This window comes from Tursiops truncatus, chromosome 1 (genome assembly GCF_011762595.2).
Source record: "Tursiops truncatus isolate mTurTru1 chromosome 1, mTurTru1.mat.Y, whole genome shotgun sequence".
Lineage (NCBI taxonomy): Eukaryota > Metazoa > Chordata > Mammalia > Artiodactyla > Delphinidae > Tursiops > Tursiops truncatus.
This window is the reverse complement of record NC_047034.1, coordinates 46715927-46742139: the sequence shown is the minus strand read 5'-3', so window position 1 is coordinate 46742139 and position 26213 is coordinate 46715927. Positions and strand designations below refer to the sequence as shown.

The following is a 26213-nucleotide window of genomic DNA, read 5'->3' as shown; positions in this document are numbered from 1 at the left end:
TCTTTTAGTTTGACATGGTGTTTGGGGTTTTTTCTGTTTTGTTTTATTTTTTTGAAAGGTCCCAAAGGGTGAAGTCCCCCACCCAATGGCAATATGAAACCTTTTGTGCTTCTCTCCAGCCCCTTCCCCGTGTCCACCTTTCTCCCTTTCCCTCCGTCCCAAGCCTCCTTCCCTGCTGCCTTTACCCACTCTGTGTGTTTGAGCTCTGCATTCAGGCAGCTGCAACATTCCAGTGTTTGAACTGTCACGGATTCTTGCGCCCTTGACAAGCTCACCAGGTTCACCGTCTCGGTCCCACGTAGTGCCCACGTCCCATCTACAGCCCCATTTCTGCATGAGAATTTGGTGTTTGGAATGTTTTCTGACTCTTGGGGCGGGGTTCCTCGCCTTATCATCCTCAGTGTGGAGTAATGAGGAGGGAGAGGAGAATCTTCATCAGAAACTGGTTTTGTGTAGTAAACTTTCTTTTGTGTTTATTTTTTTGTTTTTGTTTTTGTTTTTTGTTTTGGTCTGTCTGTGCAAGACCTGCAGCTGCTGAATTCAGCTTTGCCTTTAATTAAACCATGTTCTCTCCAACCAGATCTGTGTATAGACTGTTTCTTTTTTATCCTAAAAGAAAATCCAACTTAGAAAACAAAAACTTAAACTACTTACAAGTCATCTAGGGGAAAGCAAAGAAGGTCAAAAATCAAATATGCTTCAGGGTTATTTTTGCTTTTAGTAAGGTTCCTAACCAATATGCAGGATTATGGAAAGGGATGGGTAGAAAGAAACTGTCAATTCTTTTAACAGCTCAGCATTTTTATCCTTATTGTCACCCTTAATAAAGCAACTCAGAGATAGTTTATCCTTTTGGCCCAGTAAACTCACTAAGTGTGATGAGCAGCAACAGTAATTGGTGTTCTTTGCTTTGGTGTTGTATTTCTTCAAGTTGTGTCTCATATTTCCAGTGGTAGCCTGCTGGGCCTTTGCATGTGCCAGAAGCCAGCACCGCAGCTCACCAGTGTGTGTGTGCACGCCCAGCAGCTGCCCTTTCACCTTGATGTGGATTCAGTCTACACTTCAGTTCCTAACTGTGCTGTTCACACACACCTACACACTTGAAAAATTGTTAACAAAGCCACATGTATTCTACAAAAGGAAGTGGGGGGATCAAGGCCAGGTCTTTAGTATTTATGGAAAACTCTCACCCAAGTTAACCCTGAAAAACTGGGCCATTTGGTTAAATGATAACCAGAATAAACCGATAGCATTCTATCATGTATATTACTAGAATACTTATTATAAAATGTTACCTAGTAGGGTAGTACTAACCAACTGGCTTCCTGAACACAGCTGCTTTTCATTTCTTATTTATTCGTGGCATACATTCATTATTGAACTCTTAAGAAATGTTCCTCCCTGAGAACACATGAAGGGATGTAGTTCTAGTATTTTAATTTTCTGTGGAATTAAAAGCTGTATTTCAGGGGTACATAACTCAGTCTAGGTTCTGTTTAAGCAACAAGACTGTTAACCCCGCAAAATGTTAATTTTGTGTGTGTGTGCGCGTGCCTTCCGAATTACCTGTAAAGTAACCTGAGGCCCTAGGAGTCTGTGATAGGAATGGTGCAGGAATGGGGGTAATTACACTTAGGTCTTGGGCCTGCACTCTGGGTATCTTGTTTTTGTAAGTTTTTTATTGAGGCATCACACACACAGAGAGGTGTACCAATAGTAAGTATACAACTCGGTGAATTTTCACGAACTGAACATATCTGGGTAGCCAGCACTCAGAGCAAGAAACAGATTATCAGCACCCTGGAAGACCCCCCTCATGCCCTTCCAGACTCTTCCAACCACCACCCCCTCGCCACCTCCAAGGTAATCATCATCTAAAGTTCCACATCACTGTCTAATAGGTTAAATTTTAACAGGGAAAAGTAGATGAATTAATACTTCCAAACAGCGATGTCTGTACAGTGTACTGCAGAGGCGTGCTAAATCTTGCAAATGACAGTACCTCCTTTTCTTCAACTTTGCAGGTTGTGAAACATCCTAGACTCCTCTAGGAGTGCTTTCCAAGTCTGTAGTTGTACGTTCTTCAACAAAAACTTTGGGGAAAATGCCAACTTTCCCTTTGCACTCCCCCTCCAGCCATTCTTCATTCACTGATAAAAGGAAAAGTATACTTCAATTTCTAAAATGAGTATAGGAGAATTACCTCATCTGAATATTGCACACATCTTTTGTCAGTCCTTCACCCCCCAGTTGGGCTAACAGGGAAAAGTCTGCTTTGGAAAGTGATTGGAGGTAAGAGCAAACATAGGACTTAGCCATTTCATTATTGGTTTCTGTCTTAGACATGATAATGGAGGAATAAAATGCAAAGGAATGAATTAGACTTTTCAAAATGTTACCAAAGAAATAAAGTGAAAGAAATTGAATAATGAATCTTTAGATACGATTTTTTTTTTAACAAAGAGTTTTAGCTTTGTTGGGAATCTTTGTTTTGATTACAGGAAAGGGACATGCAGTTGGTTAAATATATTAATAATGTTCACTGGTGAATGATCAAAGAATTGAGAGTTGGAGCTAGTGATGGGTTCAGTCCATGTTTGTAAAATACAAGAATTTTCATAGCACCTATTTTGAGACTAATAAAGTGCAGGCACAGACTTCATAACTCAGTTGTAGATAATATCCCCGTTTTACTAAGGAAAAGGAGACCCAGAGAGATTAATAGTTTGTTCAGGGTCATTCTGCCAATAAATACCAGACACCTTAGGTATGTATGACCTACTCCAAAGCCCATCTACCAGACCATAGAACCAGTTCAGAAGTTCATCTTTGGATGTAAGACATCTGTATCAGATGTTACAGCAGCACTGGTGCTTGGATCCTGTCCCCAGAAACTCTTGCTTTAATTAGTGTGGAGTGTGGTCGGGCATCAGAGTTTTTTCTAAAGTTCACTCAAGGTGATTCTAATTGCAAACTGTTGTCTTGATTCTTCCTCCTATAATGTGAGTCACGGAGCAGCATTTGTTTGTCGTGGATCCTGGGAGCATACTAGAAATGCCCAAATCTCAGGTCCTACCCCAAACCTGAGTCGGAATACATTTTAACAAGCTCCCTAGGTGATTCACATTTTAAATTTGAGAAACTTTTGGAATGAAACTCTCTCATAACTGTTGAATACAGTTGAACTCGCCCCTCAGCCCCACACAATGTTTATGCTGAATCTGTTTTCTCTGTAAGTGTTATTATATCAAAATATTACATGGATACTTTCTGAATTAGACCAACTTAGACTTTTATACATATCCCAGTAAAAGAGTACACCACCTTCTCTGCATACCTACCCAGAAGGTTTTTCAGAGCATTCACTTGTCTTTTTCTTATCCCCAACCCTGAAAAAAAACCTCTGGACAATTTAGCTGATTGGTTGATACTGACACTTTAAAAATGGTGTGGGGAGTTAAATCCAACTCTTACAACTGAGTTTCCATTCTCCCTTTCAGAAGATAGGCACTGATTGTGCATCCTGTTTCTGTTTTTCATTACTCATATTTTGAGTTAGTTGCCACAGTCGTGTACACTCACTCTTTACCCCATTAACTTTAAAATCTCCTGCTCTCGTTTCTTAACCTGTTAGATTTTCTGTTATAATCGATAATAGTGTTCGGTTTTCACCACTTTGCATTACTAATGCACAAGATTTCAGCCATGTGAATGAAGCTTTTGATGTGACTCGGCTTGTTACCAGGTAGAGAAATAAGACTGTGTCAAACCATGAGTTAGAGCGGTGCTCCTCTGTATGGTCAGTAGACCAGCATCACCTAGAAGCTTGTTAAAAATGCAAATTAGGGCTTCCCTGGTGGCGCAGTGGTTGAGAGTCCGCCTGCCGAGGCAGGGGACACGGGTTCATGCCCCGGTCCGGGAAGATCCCAGATGCCGCGGAGCGGCTGGGCCCGTGAGCCATGGCCGCTGAGCCTGCGCGTCCGGAGCCTGTGCTCCACAACGGGAGAGGCCACAACAGTGAGAGGCCCGTGTACCACAAAAAAAAAAAAAAAAGCAAATTAGTGAGCCCCACCCCAGACCCGAATCAGAATCTCTGGAACTGGGCCAAGGAATTTTATTTCACAAACTGCAAAGGATGCATGCGCATACTTAAGTTTGAGAAGAACTAAATTAGAACCCTCCACTTATTTCAGCGTTTAATGTGTTTGATTTGTAACATCCAGGAAAGTTGCCAGAGAGAGCAATTCTGAATAATTGCTTCTTAAGGCAAAATTTATCCCCTTCTTCCTTCATCTTAGAAAAGTATATCAATTCAAAGAACTGTAGTTTGCAGAAGATCAGTTATCATGTGGTTTGGTGCAAAGGCAACATGATTCTAACCACCTTCCAATTCATTAGTTCTGGTATGAGAATCCATGGCTTCCAAAACAATCTTTAATAATCAAAATGTGATTTAAGTCTGCCATTTGTTGCTTCCCTGCCCAGGAGAGAGCATCAGATGGAAAGGTCAGTGCTCAGTTTTGCTCCCTCTGGCTGAAAGCTAGGCAGGATATTGAAAACATCGGCTAAAGTTTGTAGCTTATTGATGTTTTCTTCTCTCTGCTCTTGAATTTATTCCTGCTAACATGTGAATTAGTTACTCTAATCCAGGAGTAGCACTTACCCATTGATAACACCAGGATTACATCCCCTTCCAGAAACTCCAGGTCTTCTGGCTGGGTAGCCTCGTAGCTGAAGAGTGCTACCACTTGGCTCCCTTCCTTAAGCTGAGCTTCTGTTGTCTGGTTATTAGCATCAGATTTTTTGGTTTCTTCAGTTTCATCTGGAAAGCCCTGGTCACCCTGAAATAATAAAAGGCCTGTTAGTTTTCCTAACTTCCTGCAGCGAACATTGCACATCACCAAAGTCAGCATCAGTCAGCAAAATGTCAGTGTAGCACCTGGGTTATAAACTCAGAAAGGCCAGTCTGTGGTCAGTACCTAGCATAGACCTGGCATGTACTTTATGAACACCGGATGGTTGGATAAATGAAACCAAAAGGTATGCAGGACTGTAGATAGTCTTAAAATCTTACTGAAACCTTACAGTAATCCTGAAAAAAGGTAGAATAGGTACTAGTGTTACTTCTTTTCAGATGGAGAAACAGAGGTTGAGTCACAAGTAAGTGACAGGACCTAAAGTCAGACCTGGGTTTCTAACTCCCAAATCCAACACCCTTTCCCCAGTACCCACGACACTGGGCACCTTGTTACAGAAATACAAATTTTCTGCGCCATCCCAAATCTATTAATCAGAAACTCCCTGCAGGAGTTAACAATTGTTACAGAAATTAACAATGATCTCAAACATTAAAAAAAAAACAAACCCTTTTCAGTGAAGTAGTTCACATTTAGAGCAGAACTCCTAAGCAGAATCCTTTAAAGACAGAACTGAAGGGATTAGTCCAAAAACAGACAACTGGAAAACCTAGAGTGACCTTTCAAACTTTCAAGGGACCCCTTGCACTGGCATGCACCCTCAGGGCCCTGGGCCTTTCCTCTCAGCCAGAGGCACCAGGACGTCTCAGCTCCAATGTCTCTACTTCCTGAAGGCAATTTTCTGAACTGTTAGATAACCACAAGGTTTACTTTGTGGGGTTTACTACAGGGCCTTCCTCCAGGCCCGTCCTCTTTAATTCTTCCCCTCCCATTCATTTTTTTTCTTTCCATGGAACATTTGCCTTTGAGTGAGAACCTACCAAAGAGACCCTTCCCTAACTGAGCAGAAGTCCCTGCCCAGCTGTAGGGATGCGGGTTTGGTGGAGGGACTCTGCCTTCCACTGTGGGCCCAAGGCCTGCATGGTCTGGAATAGCTTTCCCACTTTGGTCACTTCCATGGCCTCAAAATCTACTTGCACGTGAAAACTAGTAACTGACCAAGGATTCACTTAGGAACTATTTAATTTTATACCCCCTAGACTGATACAACTGCAGACGCCACAGTCGACAAACGCTGAAGCAGGAAACACAGGTGAGTAGAGGGAGAACCGAAGTGTCACTGGGACCCTACTCGACAACAGCTTTGGACAGTGGAGACTGCAGACTCACGGACTCTGGTCGGGACACCCCAGCCTCCAGACTGTGGATGGGGAGCTGAGTACTCAGAGGAAGCCCACCGGCCAGCCTAGCTGAGCTCCCTGTCTTGCTCATATGCCCCTTGAATCATCAATCCAAAGCAAGCCCTCTCTATTTTCTCCCTGCTCATAGCATCATCCTAGCACAGCAGTGTACAAGGCCTTCCTTGATCTGGCCCTGTGGCCTTGGCAACCTTGTCTCCAGCCGCTGTCCCGGTTGCATCCAGTGGCACTGAGCCCCCTTCTCCCATTATGGTGATTCTTGTGGTCTTCCCAAAGTTCTCTCCATCTATGTAACACATCCATCCTAACCTCCTCCACCTTGCTAATTTCTATGTACCTTTTTCAGGATAAGCTTCAAGACAAATTTCAGCATCATTTTCTCTAGGAAGGCTACTGACTTGTCCCACTTCCCTCCAGCCTCTTTGGGTGAGATACCCTCCTGAGTGCTTATATAACACGGTAAGGCATCCATGCATCTCCATCAGTTTACTTAACACACGCTTTGTAGTCATCTGTTTGCCCTTGTCTTCCCCCCAAGAAGGGCCTGTGTCTTAACTAGTTTTTATATCTCTAGTGCCTATCTAAGAGAGCAGTAAGAGCCCAGCAAATGTTGGTTGAAGAATTAATGTCACTTGACAAAGGCTGGAAACAACCCAAAAGTACACCAACAGGTGAATGAATAAGCAACTTGTGGTATCCATACAGTGGAATACCATTTAGCGTTCAAAAGGAATGGACTACTAAAACAAAAGAATATATCAGTGTATACTGTATGATCCACTAGTGTGAAATCACATAAAAGGCAAACAAAGTATGTTGACAGAAAGCAGATGGTTGGTTTCCAAGGACCATTGTTGGGGGAGATAATTAACATCTACAACGAAAAGAAATGACAACTTTTCCTTGAGAGACTAAGGGACAAAGTCCAAGAGTAATAACTTGTAGCTACTACTTTTAGCCTCCAACTTTGCTCCTGACTCCCTTTATTCTTACTGGAAAGTCAGTTAACTCTTTTCTAGACCTCAGGTCCTATAGATAACCTGCCCTTTTACTGTTAGTATCGCGAGGTGTTCAAGAGTACGACAGGCAGGCTCTGTGTAATCTCGGTCAGGTTCACCTCCCTTTGCCTTGTTACCTAAATTACAAAATAGGATAACAATACCTGCCTCATAGAGTTATGGGGATTATGAGAATTATACACAGACTGCATGGTACCTGGCACATGGGAAGTTCTCAATAGATGCTTTGCTGTTAGTAGGAGGTTTTTATCCAAGGCATCTCTTTGTGAAATAAATGCTCACTACTTTCTTTCAGTCCCAAGTGTTCTAACCGGTGGAAACTTAAGGTGAAGAATGGCTGTGAGCTCAGCCTCAAGCTATGACTTCATTCCAACCTTGCTTGATAGTGATGGGTCTAAACATTGAAACAATTAGGTGTGGCAGCAGATGGAAGGGACTAGAAGCTTTCTTTGGGCGCCTGGGCCTGCTCTTCTCTTGTGGGAAACCCTCTCTTGGCTGCAACCCAGGTGAGGATGCAATGGAACGGAGGCAGAGCTGAGGCTTGTCACCCACCGTATCCCTAACCCCAAGCCTAGTGACAGGCACACAGAAGGTGCCGGGTAAATGCTGAACTGCTGTTGAGGAAGCGGCCCATTAGAAACATGGCCTTAGATGCCCTTGAGCTCACCGCACTCACCACTGTGTTCTCACACCACACAGTCAGGCAGTAGTTTTTCACTTGGGCCCAGGCATCCTTCATGCTGTCTTCTGAAAGGAGCACCAGCTCACTGCTGTCCCGAGGCCGATAGCTGGGTAGAGATAATGAGGAAGAATCAAGTCAGAGAGCATCAGTGCAGAGCCATCCTCCACTGCCATCCACCAGGCCAGCAGCAGGCTCCCCAGCTGTCCCCTAACTGCCCCCTGCGTGGAGCTCACCTCAGCTTCGTATGTTCCGGTAGGAGCTCCAGCTTCTTAGCCACCATGTCGCGGACCTGGCTGTAGGGGAGCCCGGGCTGAGTTTCCAAGACCACTGTGTACTTGTAGTGCACCTTGAGTGTGTAGGACATGGGGACGCTGAGCTTGACTTCCTGTGGGGAGAGCAAGCAAAGGGAACTCATGAGTGTCTGAGGCTTCCTCTGAGAAACATGCCGGATCACAGGGAGCACCCCGTGACAGGGAGAGGCCAAGAAGTACCTGGTTTCACAGTAACACGAGAGGGCCTTCAGAGCTCTGTCCTCCAGCCCAACTCTCACTTGGATAAGAATTCCTGCTGGGTTATATCTGGCCCACCAGCCATGGGCCAGTAGGCAGTGTGTGCATGGAGGAGGGAGGGACTGTCGAGGGTGTCCCTGTATGTGTGGTAGCATCTGGTCTACCCTTCCTTTGGGTCTCTTTCTGTAATCCAGGGAGACACACCCGTGGACATGCTTAAGTGGGCAGCCCAAGCTCTTCCTTCCTCTACCACTTAAAATAGTACAAGGAAAAAAAAAAAGTTACCTTGGGCTCTTTTTTTTCATTCTGACCTAAATGAAGAAGGTAAGGAATAAAACAAAAGACAATGATGAATGAACACTCTTGGCCAGCCCCTGCCATATACAAGAGGAAACCTCTTAGAACAGGGCACCCAACTTCCTGTCCTTTAACCTCTGGGATGATTACTAATCGTAATAAACTGCAGGGTAAATCACTGGGGTGATGTGAAGGGCGAAGCCATGAACACACAGATGAACCAAGTCTCTGATTTAGGGAGGATATAGGTAATTATCAAAGGACCATCACATTCTCACCAACCCATGGGGTTAGGGAGGGATTCCCCAAAGTCAGTTAACAGCAGTGCTGCTGGTGTAGTGGTATCATTCAAGATTCCCAAAGGTCAGTTAAAGCAGTGGGCTCCGTAGAAATGAAAATCAGAGAGTGTAAGATGAGCCAGGGGCCACTAGAAGAAATATTAGAACCACTTATTTTCATTTTGTCCCTTATTTTTGTGTATGTTTTCTAATGTGCAAAATATATTAATATAGCAGTATGTATATAATTTATATAAGAGAAGATAAAGATATTCTAAAGATATTCACCATGGTGGGGAGGGGTGCATGATCAAAAACGATCACTGATCTAAAACCCAGCTGATCACTGGAATCACTTGGGAAGTTTTTTCTAGAAATACAGGTTCCTAAGCCTGATTCCAGTCCTAAAACACCAGAATCAAAGGCCTAGGAATCCAAATTCTTAAAATCTTCCTAGGTTAATATGTTTGCTGGACCCCAGACAGAAAATACCAAAAATAAAAAGCTATCAAGGACATTTTGAGGGGCAGTAGGAGAAATTTGAATATGAAATATACAATTTATATTATATAATTAAGATATAATATTAACATTATCCTAGATATAACAATTATATTGTGCTTATGCAGAAGAATGTCCTTGTTCTTAGGAGACAGACGCTGAAGTGTAGGGTGAAGTATCATGAGTCTGTAACCTACTTTCAAGTGGCTCAGCCACTAGAAAAACATTTTATACTAGAGAGAGGAGCAGGGCAAGTATATGGTCCAAAATGTTAACAATTACTGAATTTAGGTGAAAGGTATTCTGGTGTTTATTGTACTATACTTTCAACTTTTCTGTAGGCTTGATATTTTCAAAATAAAAATAGGGGCGGGGAGCATCCCAAGTGATTCTAATGACCAGGTGGGCATGACAATCACTGACCTAGGATCTGGACATGCCACCTATTCAGTGCACCGCTGCCAAGCACTTACTCAGAATCGGCTTAATCTGTACCAGTGACAAAAAGCCCCTGACTTCCCAGGGCAGCCATCTCCACACATCAGGAGAGTCTGCCTTTCACACTTGCCCCATGGTTCTTTGTCCAGCCCTCAGGGCTCTGCAGAGCAGTTTCTTTTCCAGACAGAGTTCCTCAGACATTTGAAAAGAGCCACTGCATCCGCCTTTTAAGTAAACATGTGAAGCAATTACTTGAAACTTTCCTCCTGGGCTGAGGTCTCCGTACTTGATGAGCGAGCTGGGATACTCAGTGCCCCTAGAAAGCAGCTACGTGTGCCCAAGCCCCACGAGTGTTCTGGAGCAGGCAGGGAGGAAGGCCATCGATTTCCTATGTTTGGGGTCGGTGAGTGGTGAGTGGTACAGGAGGGAGGGGCCTCTGGGGCCGTGCGGTCCTAAACTGAGTGGCCTGCTGGGAGGACAAGAAACCACATTTCCCTGGAAGGCTGGGAGAGCACTACACCCAACCCTGGGATGTTGCTCCAGAGACACAAACCTGGTGACAACTGGGGTCTCCCAGGAGCCCTGGAACTGGGAGGACCTGGGATATCAGCCTCCTGCGAGGTTTCCTCCTGGAGGGAACAGGAAGAGAGGGTGAGAACCTTCATTCAGACACAGTTCTTAGGCAGGGGTAGGAGTTGGGGGCAGGGCAGACCCTGCAGACCCCCATGGAAAGGAGCCAGATGCAAACGACTTCCTAAAAGCTGGGGGTGGTGGTAACATTCAGGGGAGACTAAGGAAAGTGTTGGTTAAATGGGACGCAAGGTTGACCTGGTGAAAACCAATCGCAATAGAAATGAGGATCCTAGCCCCCAGGTAAAAGGCCCTTGCTGCCTAATCACCCCGTTGAGCCACCCTGGAAACCCACTGGAGGTGGGGTAGGACCCTGAGTCTTGTCTTAGCTCACCCTCTCACTCCACATCTTGCCCCTTCAAAGGAAACATTCCACTTCCCATTTGCATGGCAGTTAGAACTTGTCAAGTCATCTGGACATAGTGACTCTGGCCAGGGAGGGCCAAGCCCACAGAGGACAACTGGTTGCATAGTCTAGAGAGAGACGGGGTCCACTGCCATCAGACATCTGCATGGATGCAGCAAAGACCACTCCTCAGGCCTGGCAGAAGGGCAGGTCACTGAGATGGGGGCTGAGGGTGCGGTGGCAGCAGCATCAGAAGCAGTGGCTGGCAAGGCCTGTGCTCATTCAGTGTTTTAAAGCAGATTTCTAAATTTGAATGGATTTCACCAGCCAACACATTGACTATTCTTCCAGGTGAAGAGGACATTCTGGGAAGACCTGACATTCATAGGCTACAGCTTTGGTCAAGTCACCCCTGACCGGGAGGAATCACAGAGCTGGGGGGCCCCCGGTAGGTCCTGCCAATGCCTCTACTCAGCACATCTGGGCTTTTTCCTTCATCCCCAGGTTCCGCTCTGGGCAGCTGGTACCAATGCAAGGTGGGCTCGGGACTAGTGTGTCTTCAGCGCCTCTTCCGCGCTGCTCTTCTCTCCTCCGTGGTCTGTCGGTGGGGGGCTTGGGGGGGAAGTGGGGGGAACAGGTCAGACCTTGGCACTACAGTACCTGGGGCTTCTGCTGAGAATGGATCCGCAGTTCAGCTGGTTCAAGGTAGTTGCAGGGAACAAGCCCCTTCTGCAGTGCAGCACCACGGAGCCAGAAAGTGGGAAATAGAGATGCGCTCATCAGTGGCCACAGCACAGAACAGCCCAGAGACATGGGGAGGGGTGGGTGGACAGCTGAAAGAGGGTAGCAGGTACTGCTCCTCAAAAGGCTCTTCCATGTGCTGCCAGGATCCCGTGCCCCCAAGCCCACCCCTGGTCCTCTGAATACCTGCCCGTTGAACATGACCGTAGCCCAGTTATCACTGCTCTTCTTCAAGACAAAGACGATGTTCCCTGGCATGACCTGGAGCTCCTCTGGTGTCTCAGGCACAAACCCAAACAGCACACGGTGGGCTTCTCCTTCCAGAGCCCTGCAGGGGGAGGCAGGGGGGAGAAGAAGAGGGGATAGACACAAGATACAAGATCCCAACCACTGTCTAGCCTGGACCGCATCCCATCCCCTGGCGCTATGGACCAGCAACTATGGCCATGGAACCGGCTCACTCCAGGCACCTTCTAACTCCACTTCTAACTGCCCAGGTGACCCTGAGCAGGGAGGTTGCCTGCCTGAGGTCCCAAGAGGACTCGGTAGGAAACTGCACGTGAACGTGCTCCGTAACCATACGTGCAAGTGGCACAAAAGAAATATAACAACACTCATAACGAGGCCTTGGCATCCCTGCCCCCCCTTCCCTTCTGAGGAGGAAGTTTCCTGGGTATGCTTAGCCAGTGCCGAAGCCTGGGTAGAGCCCAATCAGAGGAGGGGCACAGGGTGAAGGTGGGGGAAAGCCCGCTGGGTGAGGAAGATGAGTTGGGGAGGGGGGAAGAGCAATCACCTAGAGCCAGCATGGGGGTGGGTCAGGCACACGGCGGGGGAGAGATGAGCCCCCCACCAGGCGGGGGGAGAGATGAGCCGGGAGGCTTGGGGGAGAGCGTAAAGAGCTTCGAGGTTGGCCTAGCTGTGCCTTGTACAATGTCGTTTCCCCTTTACCATTTCCTCAAGGCCTGCTTTGCTCTTGGGGCGTCCCGTTTGTGCCACTTCGGAGCGTGTGACTGAGGCAGGCCCACGTTCCCTCCACTCGCTCTGGCCTTGCTGGTTCTCCCTCCCTCCCACTCTGCTCCTGCCTTTCCCTCCAGCCCCTCCTTTTGTTTCCAAACACCGGATTCATGTATATAGGGGATACTGCCCCCACCAGCACATGGAGAGTTGAGGAATGAGCGAATCCAGCCCCCTGACTTTTGTAGTTGCTTTGGTACTTTTTTCAGCTTTTGTGACACCCTTCCCTATCGGGCGCGGGAGCTAGGCTTGTTTCCTCACTTAGAGATAACTCTTAAGAAAGCTGTAGGTTATGTCATTCTTGGCTTCTCATCTTACAGAAACATGACTTCTTTTTCTTGAGTCCTTCCTCTTCCTTCTTCAGAAAACGGGTGCCAATAGGGAGTGAAAAACGCCCACACAGGAAAGGACGTGCCGTTCCAGCTTCTGGAATCACTCTGCTCGCCTGATTCCAGAAGCCCGGCCTCCCCTCTTCCGAGGGGGCTGCGGCCTGCAGAGAGCTCTCCACCCTGAGGTCGGCGTGCGGCCCCCAGCGGCGACCTTCCACAGACACTGCTGCACTTCAGCAACAAGCCCTCACTCTCTGGGTGCACCTTGACCTGGGGACACGGGGCCACCACGCAGCTGTGGCCAGACCCCCATGTCGACCCCACCACAGCCAGGGCTCCGTCCCCTGCATCACTCCCTTCTAGCCCTGAAAGCAGGAGGAGCGGGCATGCTGGGCTAAACTGCACAGGATTTGGCCCCCGACCCCAGCTTCACCTTCTTCAGCCCTTTGTTGCCATCAGTTCAGGCTTGGAGTTTGGATAGTCTGCATTTTGGCCCAAATCTAACTTACCTGAAGATCTCTGGGGTCTTGGGCCTGGGCGGAGGCTCAGCTGCCTATTGAACATTCAGGAGAAATGAAGAAGGGCAGGACAGTCAGTGAAGGAGGGGGAGAGAGAACAGACGGTTAAGGGTAATTTAAGCCTCCTTCCAGACCAGAAAATCAAAGACTGCATTTCTGGCTCAATCAGAACACTGTCTAGGGAGAGGACACTGTGCCCTGACTAAACACGAAAATAACGCCTCCCACCAGCTCCCAGGGCCCAGGTTTCACCAGCACAGCAATTCATCTTGAGCCACACCTGGTCTCTGGAGTTCAGCGATCACAGAGCAACACGGTGTCATGAGGGTGCTTTTGCCTTTGAGCTCCATCCCCTTCCTGGAACAGTTTCCCAAAGCGCTGCTCTATAGTTATTGTCTGCTTGTCACATGACACTCGTGGGTATTTAAAAATGAACCCAAGGGCCACTGAGCAGGCAAGACTCTCCTTTTGAGGTGGGTTCCCTTTTCTACACTGAGTAGCACGGAGCCCAGTTATCCGGGCTTCTTCCCCTCTGGGAGTCCCCTGGCTGCCCTGAAGCCCAAGGGAACCCCGCAAGGCTTTCTTCAACCTTATGGTGAAGAAAGAGGTCAAAGAATTGTGCCTCTCTTGCTCTCCTCCTTTGCTCATCTTACCCTCCAGTGCCCCGGTGTCGGTCCCATTTTGAGCCAGCGGTCATCTCTCTGACCCCGGAGGCTGTCAGCGCTGCTCTCAGGGTGACCGGGTGTGTGTACACTGGACCGTGGTTGCCACGCTCAGAAACGCCTCCCTCTGCTAGTGTGGACCGACACTCCTGTCCATCACAGTTCTTTTGCAGCAGAGCTAGAATTTTCCTTAGCCGGCCCTACCCTCTTCCCTTCATAAGGGAGCTCTGCCTTCACATTTCTAGACCCACTGTCACCTAATCCATCTGGATCTGTGTCTCTGAGCCCAGCTTGAGCAGAAAGATGGTTCACCCTGGGCCCCCTACCTGTGTTCCCGAGGAAATCTTCTGCACGCTGGCAGACAGATGCAGCCACAAGAGCCACGGCCTCAGGCCCCGGGCCCCATGGGAGTCCCCTACCAGCCCCTGTGTCCTGTGTCTGAGAAGAGGCATTGTGAAAAAGCCTTCCCTAGCTGTGTTTCAATTTCCTGAGAGAACGGTCAAGACTTCGGGAGAGACGATACACACCAGAGCTCTCTTAGAACTTAGAGAAGTGAAGCCTGGCATTTGGGGAGAAGCAGGAGTGTTGGTTCCTGAGGACTTGAGATTAAGCCTAAAACTGCCTCATTCCCCCACCAGTCATGGGACCCGTGACAGAGAATGGTCATGCAGACACCCTCAGTGGCACTGAGAGCTCAGCTGAAGGAGCCCTTAAAACGAGGCAGCTCAGCACAAATATTCTCCCCAGTTGGCTGTTTCACAGAGAGCTCTGGAGACCTCGACCCATGGAGAAGGACAGGACCACCTCACCTGTGGCTGCAGAGGGGCAAACCCCGAGAAACTGTCTTGATCCACCACAGATGCCACGACCTGAAATGGAGAAAGGAAGGTGTGAGGGCTCGGTCAGCACTGCTTCCCCATCCTTCTGTGGTTTTCCCCAAGATTCCCTCCTTTCTCACACCCTGGATCTGTTCTCGCGGGTACTTGGTTCCAGAAGTGGAGGGCAAACGGGAGAGGCCACAGCAGTGAGAGGCCCGCGTAGCGCAAAAAAAAAAAAAAAAAAAAAGAACAGAAGTGGAGGGCGGCTAAAGATGGGCTTGCTGACCCTCTGGGTTAGAAGTTGCTGCTCTCCCAGGGCAGAGCCACAAGGCAGGTGCCCTTTTCCCAAGAGTCCCTCTCCCCTTGCTCCACAGGGCCCATGCCGGAGGGATCTCAGGGGACGCTGAGTGACCTCACTTACCGTGGCCTTGCCTAGGTAATCCTTCTTGACCAGTTGAGCCACTTGCCTTTCATTTGGCTGAAACAGCCTGCCCACAGGGATCACCACTGGCTCATACAGCTTCTGTTTCTAAAACACAGAGAACATGGTCTTTTATTACCTGTGAAATGGGGCTAAGCGTGCTCGTCCTGCGTCCCTCAATGAATGGAGGCATGGATCCGTTGAGATAACCTCACAAGAGCACTTCTTCTCAACGTGCAGGGCCGGACTTGTTATTATTTCAGGGTGTCTAAGGCAGGACCATTTGGGTTCACAATCGCCTTACACCGAGAGGCCATCTGTGGGTGTTGCTTGCCCAGCACGCTCTTTTCCTAGGGGAGCTGCCCCTTTCCCACTCTGTGTGGCTCAGGCAGGGCTGGCACTCACGGCCCGGGAGGCACCACAACCACAAAGGTGGCCCTTGACCCAAGCAAGGCCCACGACAGTGCTCTCTTGGGACTGGTGTCTGCAGACGTGGATAGGCATGTACAGACTGACTTGAGCCCCCTCGTTCCTGGTATTTAAAAATCTTATTTAAAACCAGCTTCATCCCCAGCTGTGCTCCAACGATGGACACGTTTCACCATTCGTTCACATAATCAATGCATTTTTGTTGAGAGCGGTCATGCACCTGGCACAGAGCCAGGTGACGAGGACCCAGGGGCGAGCAAGCGGGCACAGCCTCTGCCCTTGTGTGCCGGCCCCAGCCCCCAGCCTCTCCCCCTCCCCGGCTGCCACCAGGCGCCCCTCAGAGGGGCATGAGGAGGGCTCTGCTGTCCCATACCACATGGAAACGTGCCCCAAGATCAGTGTTACCCAGAGTTCAGAGGAGCTAAAAGCACCACGATTACGACGTCCCGATCCGCACGTGCACTACAAACAAACGCAAACCCAAGCAAGTCCTCCTGCCACCTGCTTCCCCAGCGCACTCACCCAAACGCTTTCCATGGCTTTGTCGATTTTGGAATGTCTCGGCTCAGACTTCATGCTCACAGCCAATGCTAAGTGTTCCTCAGCCTTTTTCCATTCCTCCTTCTTGGCGTACATGAAAGCAATATTATATAACACCTAGAAAAGCACAGGCCGCAACATAAAACTTGAGGCTGCTCGGAATCTAGGGACCACGCAGGGGAGAGCTTGCACGTGTGTTCCCGGAATGTTGCCTGGTGACATTTCTCCCTTTCCCAGCTCTCCTGGGAATATCCAAAATACCATCAATCTTGCTCCTGAGTTATATCTAGCACAAGGACGGTGTATAGAAAACATCAGATAATGCACAAATCCAACATCGTGTGTGTTCTTTCAACAGCCAGATAGGTCAGCAGGGGACTAGAATTATTGTGTGGTTTTGGTATTGAGAACGGTGATGTGGTCAACGCCCCTTGAAGAGTTGGGAATAACATACAGGCCTGGGGCCTCCCAGACCAGCTTCTGCCACTGAGCCAGGGCTCAAAGACTGGACATGTGTGGGATGGAGAGAGAGAGAGGGTTCCAGATGCATCATTCGGCATCAGCACCAAGAGAACCCTGTGCAGAACACAGGAGTAACAAGACTGTGATGTCGTCATATGGGCAGGAGGAAACTCTATGGGCAAAAGTCCACTGGAGGTGGAAAGAGGCTCGATACAAACCCAGGGCAGCACTATACCTGGGGTGGGAGAAAATCAAGATGGCAGCTCACAAGTAGGGTTGACTTTACTTCTTTTTAACGACAGTGCAGCAAGTTCTTAGGGCTCCTCGCAGCATGTATGGAGCACGACTAAACAGCCGGGAGATGCTACAAGCTTTTCCCAGGTGAAAGTGATGGGAGTCACAGCCTGATGCCCCGGGGTGGGGCGTGGGCAGTTCTCCAGGGCCTCAGAGAGGAGGTAGAGCTGGTCAACCGAGGCCCGGCTGGAGAAGGGGATTGTTGGCCTTCCAAGCTGTTAACACGTGGAGGCAGTGCAGTGGAGGTACCCCAGGGCTGTTTGCTAGTATGTGGCCTCGGCTTCATTATGAAAGGGTGATAGTAATGTTTCCTGCCCCCAGATTTTTGTCAGAAATAAATAATTCACAGAAAGCACTGAGTTCAATTGCTTGGCACACACGAGGTGAATTCATTACTCTCATTACTATTATCTGGGGAACTATCTCGGGACTTGCCCGGAGACTGAGCAAAGAGGTCTCGCCTGCCTTCTTGGGGAGAGCCCTCGTGGCTTGGGGGAAGATCACAGGGCCGAGTCTGCGGACTGATGCCATCTGGGGTTTCTGTGTGTTTGCAGTCAGAAGGCTAAATCTACGAAGAACTTGGGGCTCCTGGAGATCAGTGCTGCCTGTCCTTGTCATTGTCTTTATCATCATCATCACCATCATCAACGATACCATTTACTGACCGCCCCTTTGGGCCAGGCACTTTATCTGCATTACCTCTAACCCCACAACCACCATACAAGGTAGGGGCCTCACTTCCGTGCTTGCATAGTCCTTCCCTAGCACTTCTCTTGCCCTAACCTTATCACCTCGCATTACACGTGACCATGAGCTTCTGCAGCTGACACTGTCTTGTGGGCTCCTGGACCTCCATTGCCTGACACCAGCAGGCATTATAAATGTATGCAAAAACGAGTGAATTTATTAGCAAATGGGTATGAGGTAAGTACTCAGCCTTTCTTTACAGCTGATGAGGAACCTGAGGCTAGTAAATGACACATGACTTCCCTAGGTTTATACAACTAGTAAGTGTTGGGCAGGGATCTGATCCCTGTCTCTCAGATCCCAAGATGGCTCCCGTGATTCTCACCCTCCCACATCCAAGGGAGCTGACAGGTGTAGCCAATAGAATATTATGGGAATGAGGGGGGTGTGACATTTGAAGCTAAGTTATAAAAGACACTGAGGCTCCACATTACTTTGTCTTGGTTCATTACTTCCTCGGGGGGAAGTCCCATGACTTCCATGTCATGACAGGACTCAGGCCACCTTACGGAGAAGTTCATGTGGCAAAGAACTGAGGCCTCCTGACAACCAGTGACACTAACTTGTCAGGCACCTTAGAAGTAGATCCTCCGGCCCCAGCCAAGCTTTCAGATGACAGCAGCCTTGCCAACATCCTGACTGCAACCTCACGAGAGCCACTGAGCCAGCACCACCCAGCCAAGCTTGGGTTCCTGACCCCAGAAACTGTGAGAGAATCAACAGTATTGTTTTAAGCCACTCTGCTGTAGAGCAATTTGGTAATCAGCAGCAGATCATTAATACACTTCTCTATACCAGCCTGCCACCCACACTGTGATTTGGTCCAGGGCCTCATCCAGATAAAAAGGACAGTTTATCAAGGCAAGTATGGATGGGGGACATGGTTGGTTTTTCCACAGAGTTAGTGGCTCGTGCTGAACGACGGACACAGGGACCAAGCCCAGACACGGAGATCTAGGCTCCCTTCCTGGGCTATTTCTGAGCAGCAATGAGCTGTTGCCCTCCGCATACACGCTTGGCCAGCCCGGCCCAACCCTGACCACGTGTGCAGGAAGAAAGGAGAGCTCGAAGCCATTTAAAACTTCCTGTTTGGTTCTCAGCCACTTGCTCTTAAGACCTTTTCTAGCAACAGGTTTTTATGACTCCATGACCAGAAAAGCCCCAGACTCTTCAAAAAGGATGGTGTGATTTCTCAGAACCCTGGTGGGAAGGAAGCGGTGGCTTTATAAGTAGGGAAGTGACTGGAGTGTCCCATGTGGTGTACGGGACCCTGAAAAGTCCAGCCTCATTTACAGAGAAGCCCATACAGCCAGTATTTCCTGCCCCCTGGTCATTTCAACTCCAATTAGAGGAGGAATGTTCCTCCCATGGAATTCTGCTTTGATAGTACCATTCTAGGATTCTTTCTCTAGCGGTTCTGTGTAAGTGATTCTCAATCAGGGGTAATTGGCAATATCTAGAGACATTTTAGGTTGTCACCCTGCGGGTGGGGTGCTATAGGCATCTAGTGGGTAGAGGACAGGGATGCTGGTCAACACCCTACGATGCACAGGCCAGTCCCCACAATAAAGAATGAGCTGGTCCAACGTATCAAAAGGACCACAGTTGAGAGACGGTACTCTAGAAGCCGGCCAAAGGCCAGCCAATTCCCACCGAAAAGCCTCATTTCCCTAGTGTGGGAGAACTGAAGTAAGTTGCTATCCTGTCGCAGGGCTGGGGGTAGACATGTGTCCCCAGGGGCCCAGGCAGCTGTGGACTCTATTATTAGCCTTGAGTGACCCTGGGGACACTTGGCTTCTCCTGTCTGAGAAACTAAAACAAGGGGACATTTTTTCACCAATTCTTCTAAATAAAGATCTATGATATTTGCATGAATTTTAGTTTTAAAGCTACTGGTATATATTTGGGGTTTAGAACGGGAGTGCAGAGGGTGGGTTGGAAAAAGTACATGAACCTATGAAGTCACAGCCAGACATGCCTCTCTGTCTTGGTCATACAGAACATAAGTTATCCTTCTATGGAGACCTTTCCTAACTGTGTGCTCTGAGCTGTTCTTTGACCAGGAGGGGACAGCTTGGTGCTAAATTGTCCTCTCTCTCTTTGGGTATATACCAAGTACATGAGGCCAGACCACGCATCGCAAAGAGTGTCAACTTGGGAACTGCGCGGGGTTAAGGCAGGTTCTGTATGGCAAGTGAACCCGTGATTTTGGATTTGTCAGTATGATGCTGAGAAAATTGTCTGTTCGCCTGAATTATACAAATTATTGGGACAACTTTCACAGGCCAACATACTCGTGTGCAGCTAAGCCTCCCTTCAGAGAACCCAGCAAACTCATTTCTACGTGGTCCTTTGAGCCTCACGTTATTCAAATCCATGAACTCAGGTAACTGAGGACTCCATGAGGAGCCCGAAGCAATTGATCTGAGTCTTTTCTTAAGGGAAAAATCGGAGTCCTAAGGCAGGGGAGGCGAAATGCCTTTTCCAGGCTCCCGGATGTGTCAACAGATCGACGTGCATCTGTCAGCTGCCCCTCAGCCAGCAGCCACCCCTGCCCAGGCTGGGCCCTTCCTTCTCACCTCACAGGCAAACAGCTTGAACGGTAGCCCCAGGATCTTGTAGTCGATCAGCTGGTTCCCTCGAAGCTGAGTCAGGGCCTCCTTAAGGTCTTTAAGGGCGGAATCATATCTGCAGGAAAGAAACCAGTTGAAGGTATGGAGGCATAAAGAATAAAACGTGTGTCTGCTGCTCTTTGCACGTCCATCTCACTAGGACAAGAAGCCTGTCTAATCTCTTTTGACCTTCTCTAGTTTTTCGCCAATCCTGAGCCCCAGCATCCCACAGAACCCAGTGTGAACGGCACCCCCTGGGGTTGTGCATCCCAGTAACCCTGCCAGCCTCCCAGTTTCAGGCAGCCACAGGTATTTTTGTCTCTGTTGACTACACACACCTCCCACCTTTCCGACAACCAGCCTGTCACTTCCCAAGAGAGCCTCAGTCTCCCCTGAGAGCTTTAAGCAGAGCAGCCCCTGCTGGCCTCCACGTCCCCACAGGGCTGATCAGACCATGGCCTGTGCCTTGCTTCCTACCAGGAGGCCAGGCCAGCCTGACACAGCTCCAAGGGGCCCCTTCTCACAGCCACTGGCATCACCCTCCTGCCCAGAGCTTTCTCTTTCTGCTTCTCCTGAGTCCAGCTTAGCTACTGGTTTTGCGGCCTTTGTAGTCTCCTGTCCCCTCCCTCCTCCTCCACACGCTTTGGGAAAAAGAAAACAGAAAGCATCACTTAAGCCAGACAGCATTTCTATCACTTCTGGCTCTGCCCTTCTGCTTTGTTGGGTTGGCGTTGTGCTGACTGGCTCAAGGTGAATCAGGGCGGCTGTCATTGGATTCGTGGTGGAGAATAGGGCCGACCATATCAACAGTGCCCATGGGCGGGACTTCCCTGGTGGTCCAGTGGTTAAGACTCTGGGCTCCCAATGCAGGGGGCACGGGTTCGATCCCTGGTTAGGATTCCACATGCCACACAGTGCGGCCAAAAAAACACCCCCAAACAAACAAACAACCCAAAAACCACTTAAAAAAATAGTACCCATGGGGGCGTGGGCAGGACCTGGACCAGACCTGCTTGGCCTGCCCCTGACCTCCACAGATGCCCTGGTGGGAGGGAGCCATTGCCAGACAGCAGGGGGTAGAAGCAGCAAACATCAAGCTTTCCCCATCCCCACGCCAGCCCCTGTCCTGGCAGGAACAAATGTGGCTGCCTGGTGGCTCCCAGCAGACAACTGAACCAAAAGCCCCCCGGCCACTGTCTGACCCAGAGCTGCCACGTGTGGCTTCTCTTGAAGGCAAGCCTGGGATCTGGACACAGGCTGGCGGGGACCCTCGAGAGGTGGTGTGGGGTAATGAAGGCACCCTAGGACAGGGGCCGAGAGACTGCGGCCAGCCCCGCCGCTAACTGGGAGACCCTGGCAAATTGCTTCCCTGGCCTCAGCTTCCACGTTGATAGTATAGGGAGTGCACTGTTTACAAGGAGCATATTACACTCAAGGGGCAGAGCGCAGGAGAAGCTGGCTACTGTGTGCTCCTGGGGCTAACCTCTGAGGTCACACCCACCGAGACTGGAGTCCTGTCTCTGCCACTTACTATCTACTGACAAAGGGCAAGTTACTTACTTTCTCTGTTTCCTCATCTTTAGAATTAGAGAATAGTAAGAGCACAAAGCATTCAGGTGCTTAGGACGGTGCCTGGCACACACAGTAATTTACTATTTTTATTATATATATAAGTAATATAATCTACATATTTATATATATATAATAATTTACTATTATTATTAATACTTACAGGTCCAACTCTAAAACTGGCAATTAAATTCATATACCAATCTTTTCTTACATGCTTACTGAACACCACATACTGTATTAACTATTATCAGGAAATAAAAATACATAGTTGTAGAAGCTGGAACACTGATCTCGGGGAAGCCTGGAGCGGGCCAGGAGGGCAGGCTGGCCAAGAGGTCCCAGGGTAGCGGCAAGGTGGGGGGAGGGAAGCTGGACATTCTGTCATCATTTGGTTGGAAGGAGGTCCCACAGCTGCAGGGGCTGCAGGAGGAACAGCAGCAGGAGACCTGCGTTTGAAACAGAAGGATGGTTTCCTCTAACACATCCTTGTTAATAAAGCTGATTGTAAAACCTGTTAAAAGCAGGCAGGTCAGGGCTTCCCTGGTGGCGCAGTGGTTTAGAGTCCACCTGCCGATGCGGGGCGATGCTGCCGATGCAGGGGACGCGGGTTCGTGCCCCGGTCCGGGAGGATCCCACGTGCCGCGGAGCAGCTGGGCCCGTGAGCCATGGCCGCTAAGCCTGCGCGTCCGGAGCCTGTGCTCTGCAATGGGAGAAGCCACAACAGCGAGAGGCCCGCGTACAGCAAAAAAAAAAAAAAAAAGCAGGCAGGTCATTCCTTAAGAAGAAAGAAGAATTTCAAGTCATTTACACATCCTTTTAGGCATTCCCTTGAAGGGGGGCGAGGTAAGCATCTCTGTTCTTTCCGACTCACTGAGCCAAGAAGCAGGCAGGTGGAAAGGCAGGTGTCCTGTTTCACGTTCCACTGCCTGTTTGTGAGAGCACGGAAGGTCCTCTCGGAGGGCACGCGTGAGTTCTGTCACCACTAACCTGCGGGTGTACCTGCCTCTCTGGCGAGCGGGCTCAGCAGCTGAGTTTCAGCTGTGAAATAACAACGCCTGTGTCTCCCTGGGGTTGAATGAGCCCAAAAAAATCCTCCTCATAATTCTGCCCATCAGGATGGTTAAAGATCTGGGCCCAGGAGGAGGGAGAAAGAAAGAACTGACATTATTCAAAAGGCTTGCTTTGTGTTTAAAACGGGGTGGGAGTCCCCCTGCTAGATGTCTGTTTTTGCGGTATGCGGGCCTCTCAGTGCTGTGGCCTCTCCCGTTGCGGAGCACAGGCTCCGGATGCGCAGGCTCAGCGGCCATGGCTCACGGGCCCAGCCGCTCCGCGGCATGTGGGTTCCTCCTGGACCCGGGCACGAACCCGCGTCCCCTGCATCGGCAGGCGGACTCTCAACCACTGCGCCACCAGGGAAGCCCTTAATATATTCTTGTACATATAATGTTGCTTATACTCTCACTTTGGTGGCTGAATTATCTCATTGAATGGATTAAACCGGGTGTTTGAAAACACATTCTGCAGGAACGAAGGAGGGTTTTGATGTGGTTTCATGACAGTCGTCATTGTGTGACAGCTCAATACCTCATAGTAGTAGACCACCACGGATGCTCCCGTGATGGACAAGGTATCACCACCTGGGCTATGACCCATCAGGAACACTGGTGGGGTGCCACACCTAGCCTGTGGTAGATATGTAGGCTCATTGTGGGCCATAACTGGGCAGCAGGCCTGCTTTCCCTCCCCGGAGAGGGCTTCTGCCTCATGCTGACTGATTGCATAACTTCCCAGAGAAGGTCCAGTCATGCTTCCCAACAGAGGCTGGGGAGATACTGCTCAAACACCAGGTCCAGCATCACCAAGACCCCCTCGGGGTTTCTCTGTGCATTTCTCCAGCTTGTGCAACACTGGACCACTTACTTCTCCATCTGGTAGTAGAGCATCCCCCGTTGGAAGTAGGCCACTGCCAAGTGCTTGTCTCGGTTAATGCTTTCGGTGAAGGCCTGTGGGGAGAACAGCCAGGCAGTGAGGAGGTGTGAGATGAGCCAGAGGGTGAGCCAGGAAAGGTCACGAGAATGGTTCGTGTCTTGAAGGTGACCGGAGGCTGAGGGATCAGAATGCCCTGTGTTGTCACTTCCTAGTGGCATAGCGTGAGGCAGTTTACCTAATCTCCTTGAACCTTAGTTTTCTCCTCTGTAAAATGGGGATATTCACATCTGCCTTTCAAGATTACTGACAGGATTAAAATAATAAAAGTAATCAAATTTGAAAATAACCTAATTAAAATGTTATATACAGCATAATATTTATTTTATAAATGTATTACAGAAATATTATGCAATTAAGGTAATTATCAGTATGTGTGTTCTTAGGGCCATTTTGTTCACTGTTTTGAAATATTATACAATTTAAATAATAACAAATAAGAATGCATAGAAAATGCCAGGAGTGAGGACTCAAGTATGAAACCAAAGAAAGAATGAGATGCCAGAGCAGAAGAAAGCAAAGAGAAGCCTAGAGCAGGGAGACGAAGGGTGGATGGCGGAGTGGGCGGGCCGAGAGGTGAGCTGGGCCGCACAGCCTCGCCCAGGAGCCCCGAGAGGCCAGGCCGGAGGCAACAGCCCCTGCTGGCAGAGTTGCACCCAGACCAGCTGCCGAGCTTGGCCAACCTCTTCTCCTGACAGTGCATCTGCGGTGCCGTTGGCTCAGCCCCCGGGGAAGGCTCCGGAGAGGAGGTGGAGGCCCTCTCCCTCCAGCCAGACGCAGGGCCCTTCTGCACTCCTGTCTGCCCACTCTGGAGCCGGAGGCAGGCTTGGTAGTCTCTGCAGGTGTTCCAAGCGGCCTCTCTCTCCCTCTTTGTCAGGGTGAGAATGGCTGTGGTAGCAACTAGCCCTATCAAGGGGCCGGCGAGTCCACACCACCTTGCAAAGACTTGCAGTAAAAGGTAAAAATAAGGACTAACATTTACACAGTGGTGTGAAGTTACACAGCACTTTACTAGTTGGTGCCTCCTATATGGGAATAGAATCTAAAACAGAGTGGATATACGTATATGAATAACGGATTCACTTTGCTGTACAGCAGACACTAACCCAACATTGTAAATCCACTATACCCCAATAAAAATTAATTTAAAAAAATAGTTGGTGCCTCACTCAATCTTCATGATGTTTAACCTCTCCAGAAGCTGAGAGCCAGAAGTCTACTTGACTTCCTGAAGACCAAAGGTCCGGAGAGAGGCAGAGCTGGGGTTTGATCCTAGATTTTCTGCTTCCAAACGCCATACCGTTTCCAGTTTACCATGCCCAATCTGAAAAAGTGACTGTTGAGAATGCTCAGCCCCATACTAGGGAGGATGAGAGAAAAAATAGTTGAGAAAGTTACCATGACATCCCACAACTTGTGCTCGGCAGACATCATTAATCAATCACCGTCTGCTTTCCTTCCACCGGCCTCAGAATCCTTAAAAGAATGCACCACATAATTGATCAGAATTGTCACTTGAGATGAAACCGATTTTTCTTAAGCACCTTCTCTTGATCTCTTGGGCAGGCAAAGCTCACACACAGGAACGTCTCGGAAAGCCAAAAGCAGTGCTTTAAAATCAGGTGTGAAGCAGTGAGATGGAAATTCTGCGGCTAGCAGCTGATAGAAAAAACAAAGTAGGGAGGCTTTCAAAAAGGTGTTAAAGTTTCCAGAATGATTTGAATGTAATAGATGGAGAATAAAGGAGAGCATAACCCACAGCTAAGGGTTCCCAGCCGGTTGCTTGTTAGAACCACCTGGGGAGCTTTTCAAAACTGTGGCTGCGCAGGCTCCTCCCCAGGCCAATTGAATCGGGATCTCTGGGGGTGGGCTGGGCCTGCGCAGCTTTTGTGCTTCCGAAGCTCCTGAGAGGTTTCTAAAGCGAAGCCGAGCTGAGAACCGCTAATGACAAAGGCCCGGGGGAGGCTACGGGCACAGGCATCTCCACTCACCTTCTCCGCCTCGGGCATGCTTCCCAGGATCGTGTGCAAGCAGCCGATGTTGAAGCAAATCCTGGAGTGTGGGTCCTGGACAGCGGTGAAGGCGTCCAGGGCTCCCTTCCAGTCCTTCTTGTCGGCTGCTAGCACCCCTTCATTCCAGAGGCTGATGGTCTCGGCCAGGGACATGGTCAGGTGCAAACCGGGAGGCAGTGAGCTGGTGTCTCCCCTGGCAGGGCTGCCCTGGTCCTCACTTTCTCGGCCTGGAGCTCAGAAT

General features: G+C 49.1%; 1 protein-coding gene across 2 annotated transcripts; it reads right to left on the bottom strand.

Moving 5' to 3' along the window:
- Positions 1-461: 461 nt before the first annotated feature.
- NCF2 (neutrophil cytosolic factor 2) lies at positions 462-26213 on the bottom strand. 2 transcript variants are annotated; one of them, XM_033861856.2, is made up of 15 exons: positions 25359-25596; positions 23895-23977; positions 20370-20478; positions 16270-16404; positions 15319-15426; positions 14889-14948; positions 13409-13452; positions 11743-11884; positions 11476-11544; positions 10393-10468; positions 8611-8636; positions 8050-8201; positions 7811-7922; positions 4664-4841; positions 462-2150 (listed from the first exon to the last, which is right to left on the bottom strand). In XM_033861856.2, exons 1-15 carry the CDS (start codon positions 25392-25394, stop codon positions 2038-2040), a joined length of 1443 nt encoding a protein of 480 aa, XP_033717747.1. In that variant the 5' UTR covers positions 25395-25596; the 3' UTR covers positions 462-2037.

Coding starts and splice junctions, on each gene's coding strand:
- NCF2 (XM_033861856.2), bottom strand. CDS start 25,394: ATGATGTCTGCCGAGCACAAGTTGTGGGATGTCATG. Junction 16,405..20,369: donor TCAAGCTGTTTGCCTGTGAG/GTGAGAAGGAAG, acceptor GTGCTTTTCTAG/GTGTTATATAATATTGCTTT. Junction 11,885..13,408: donor AAGACCCCAGAGATCTTCAG/GTAAGTTAGATT, acceptor CTCCCCCTGCAG/GGCTCTGGAAGGAGAAGCCC.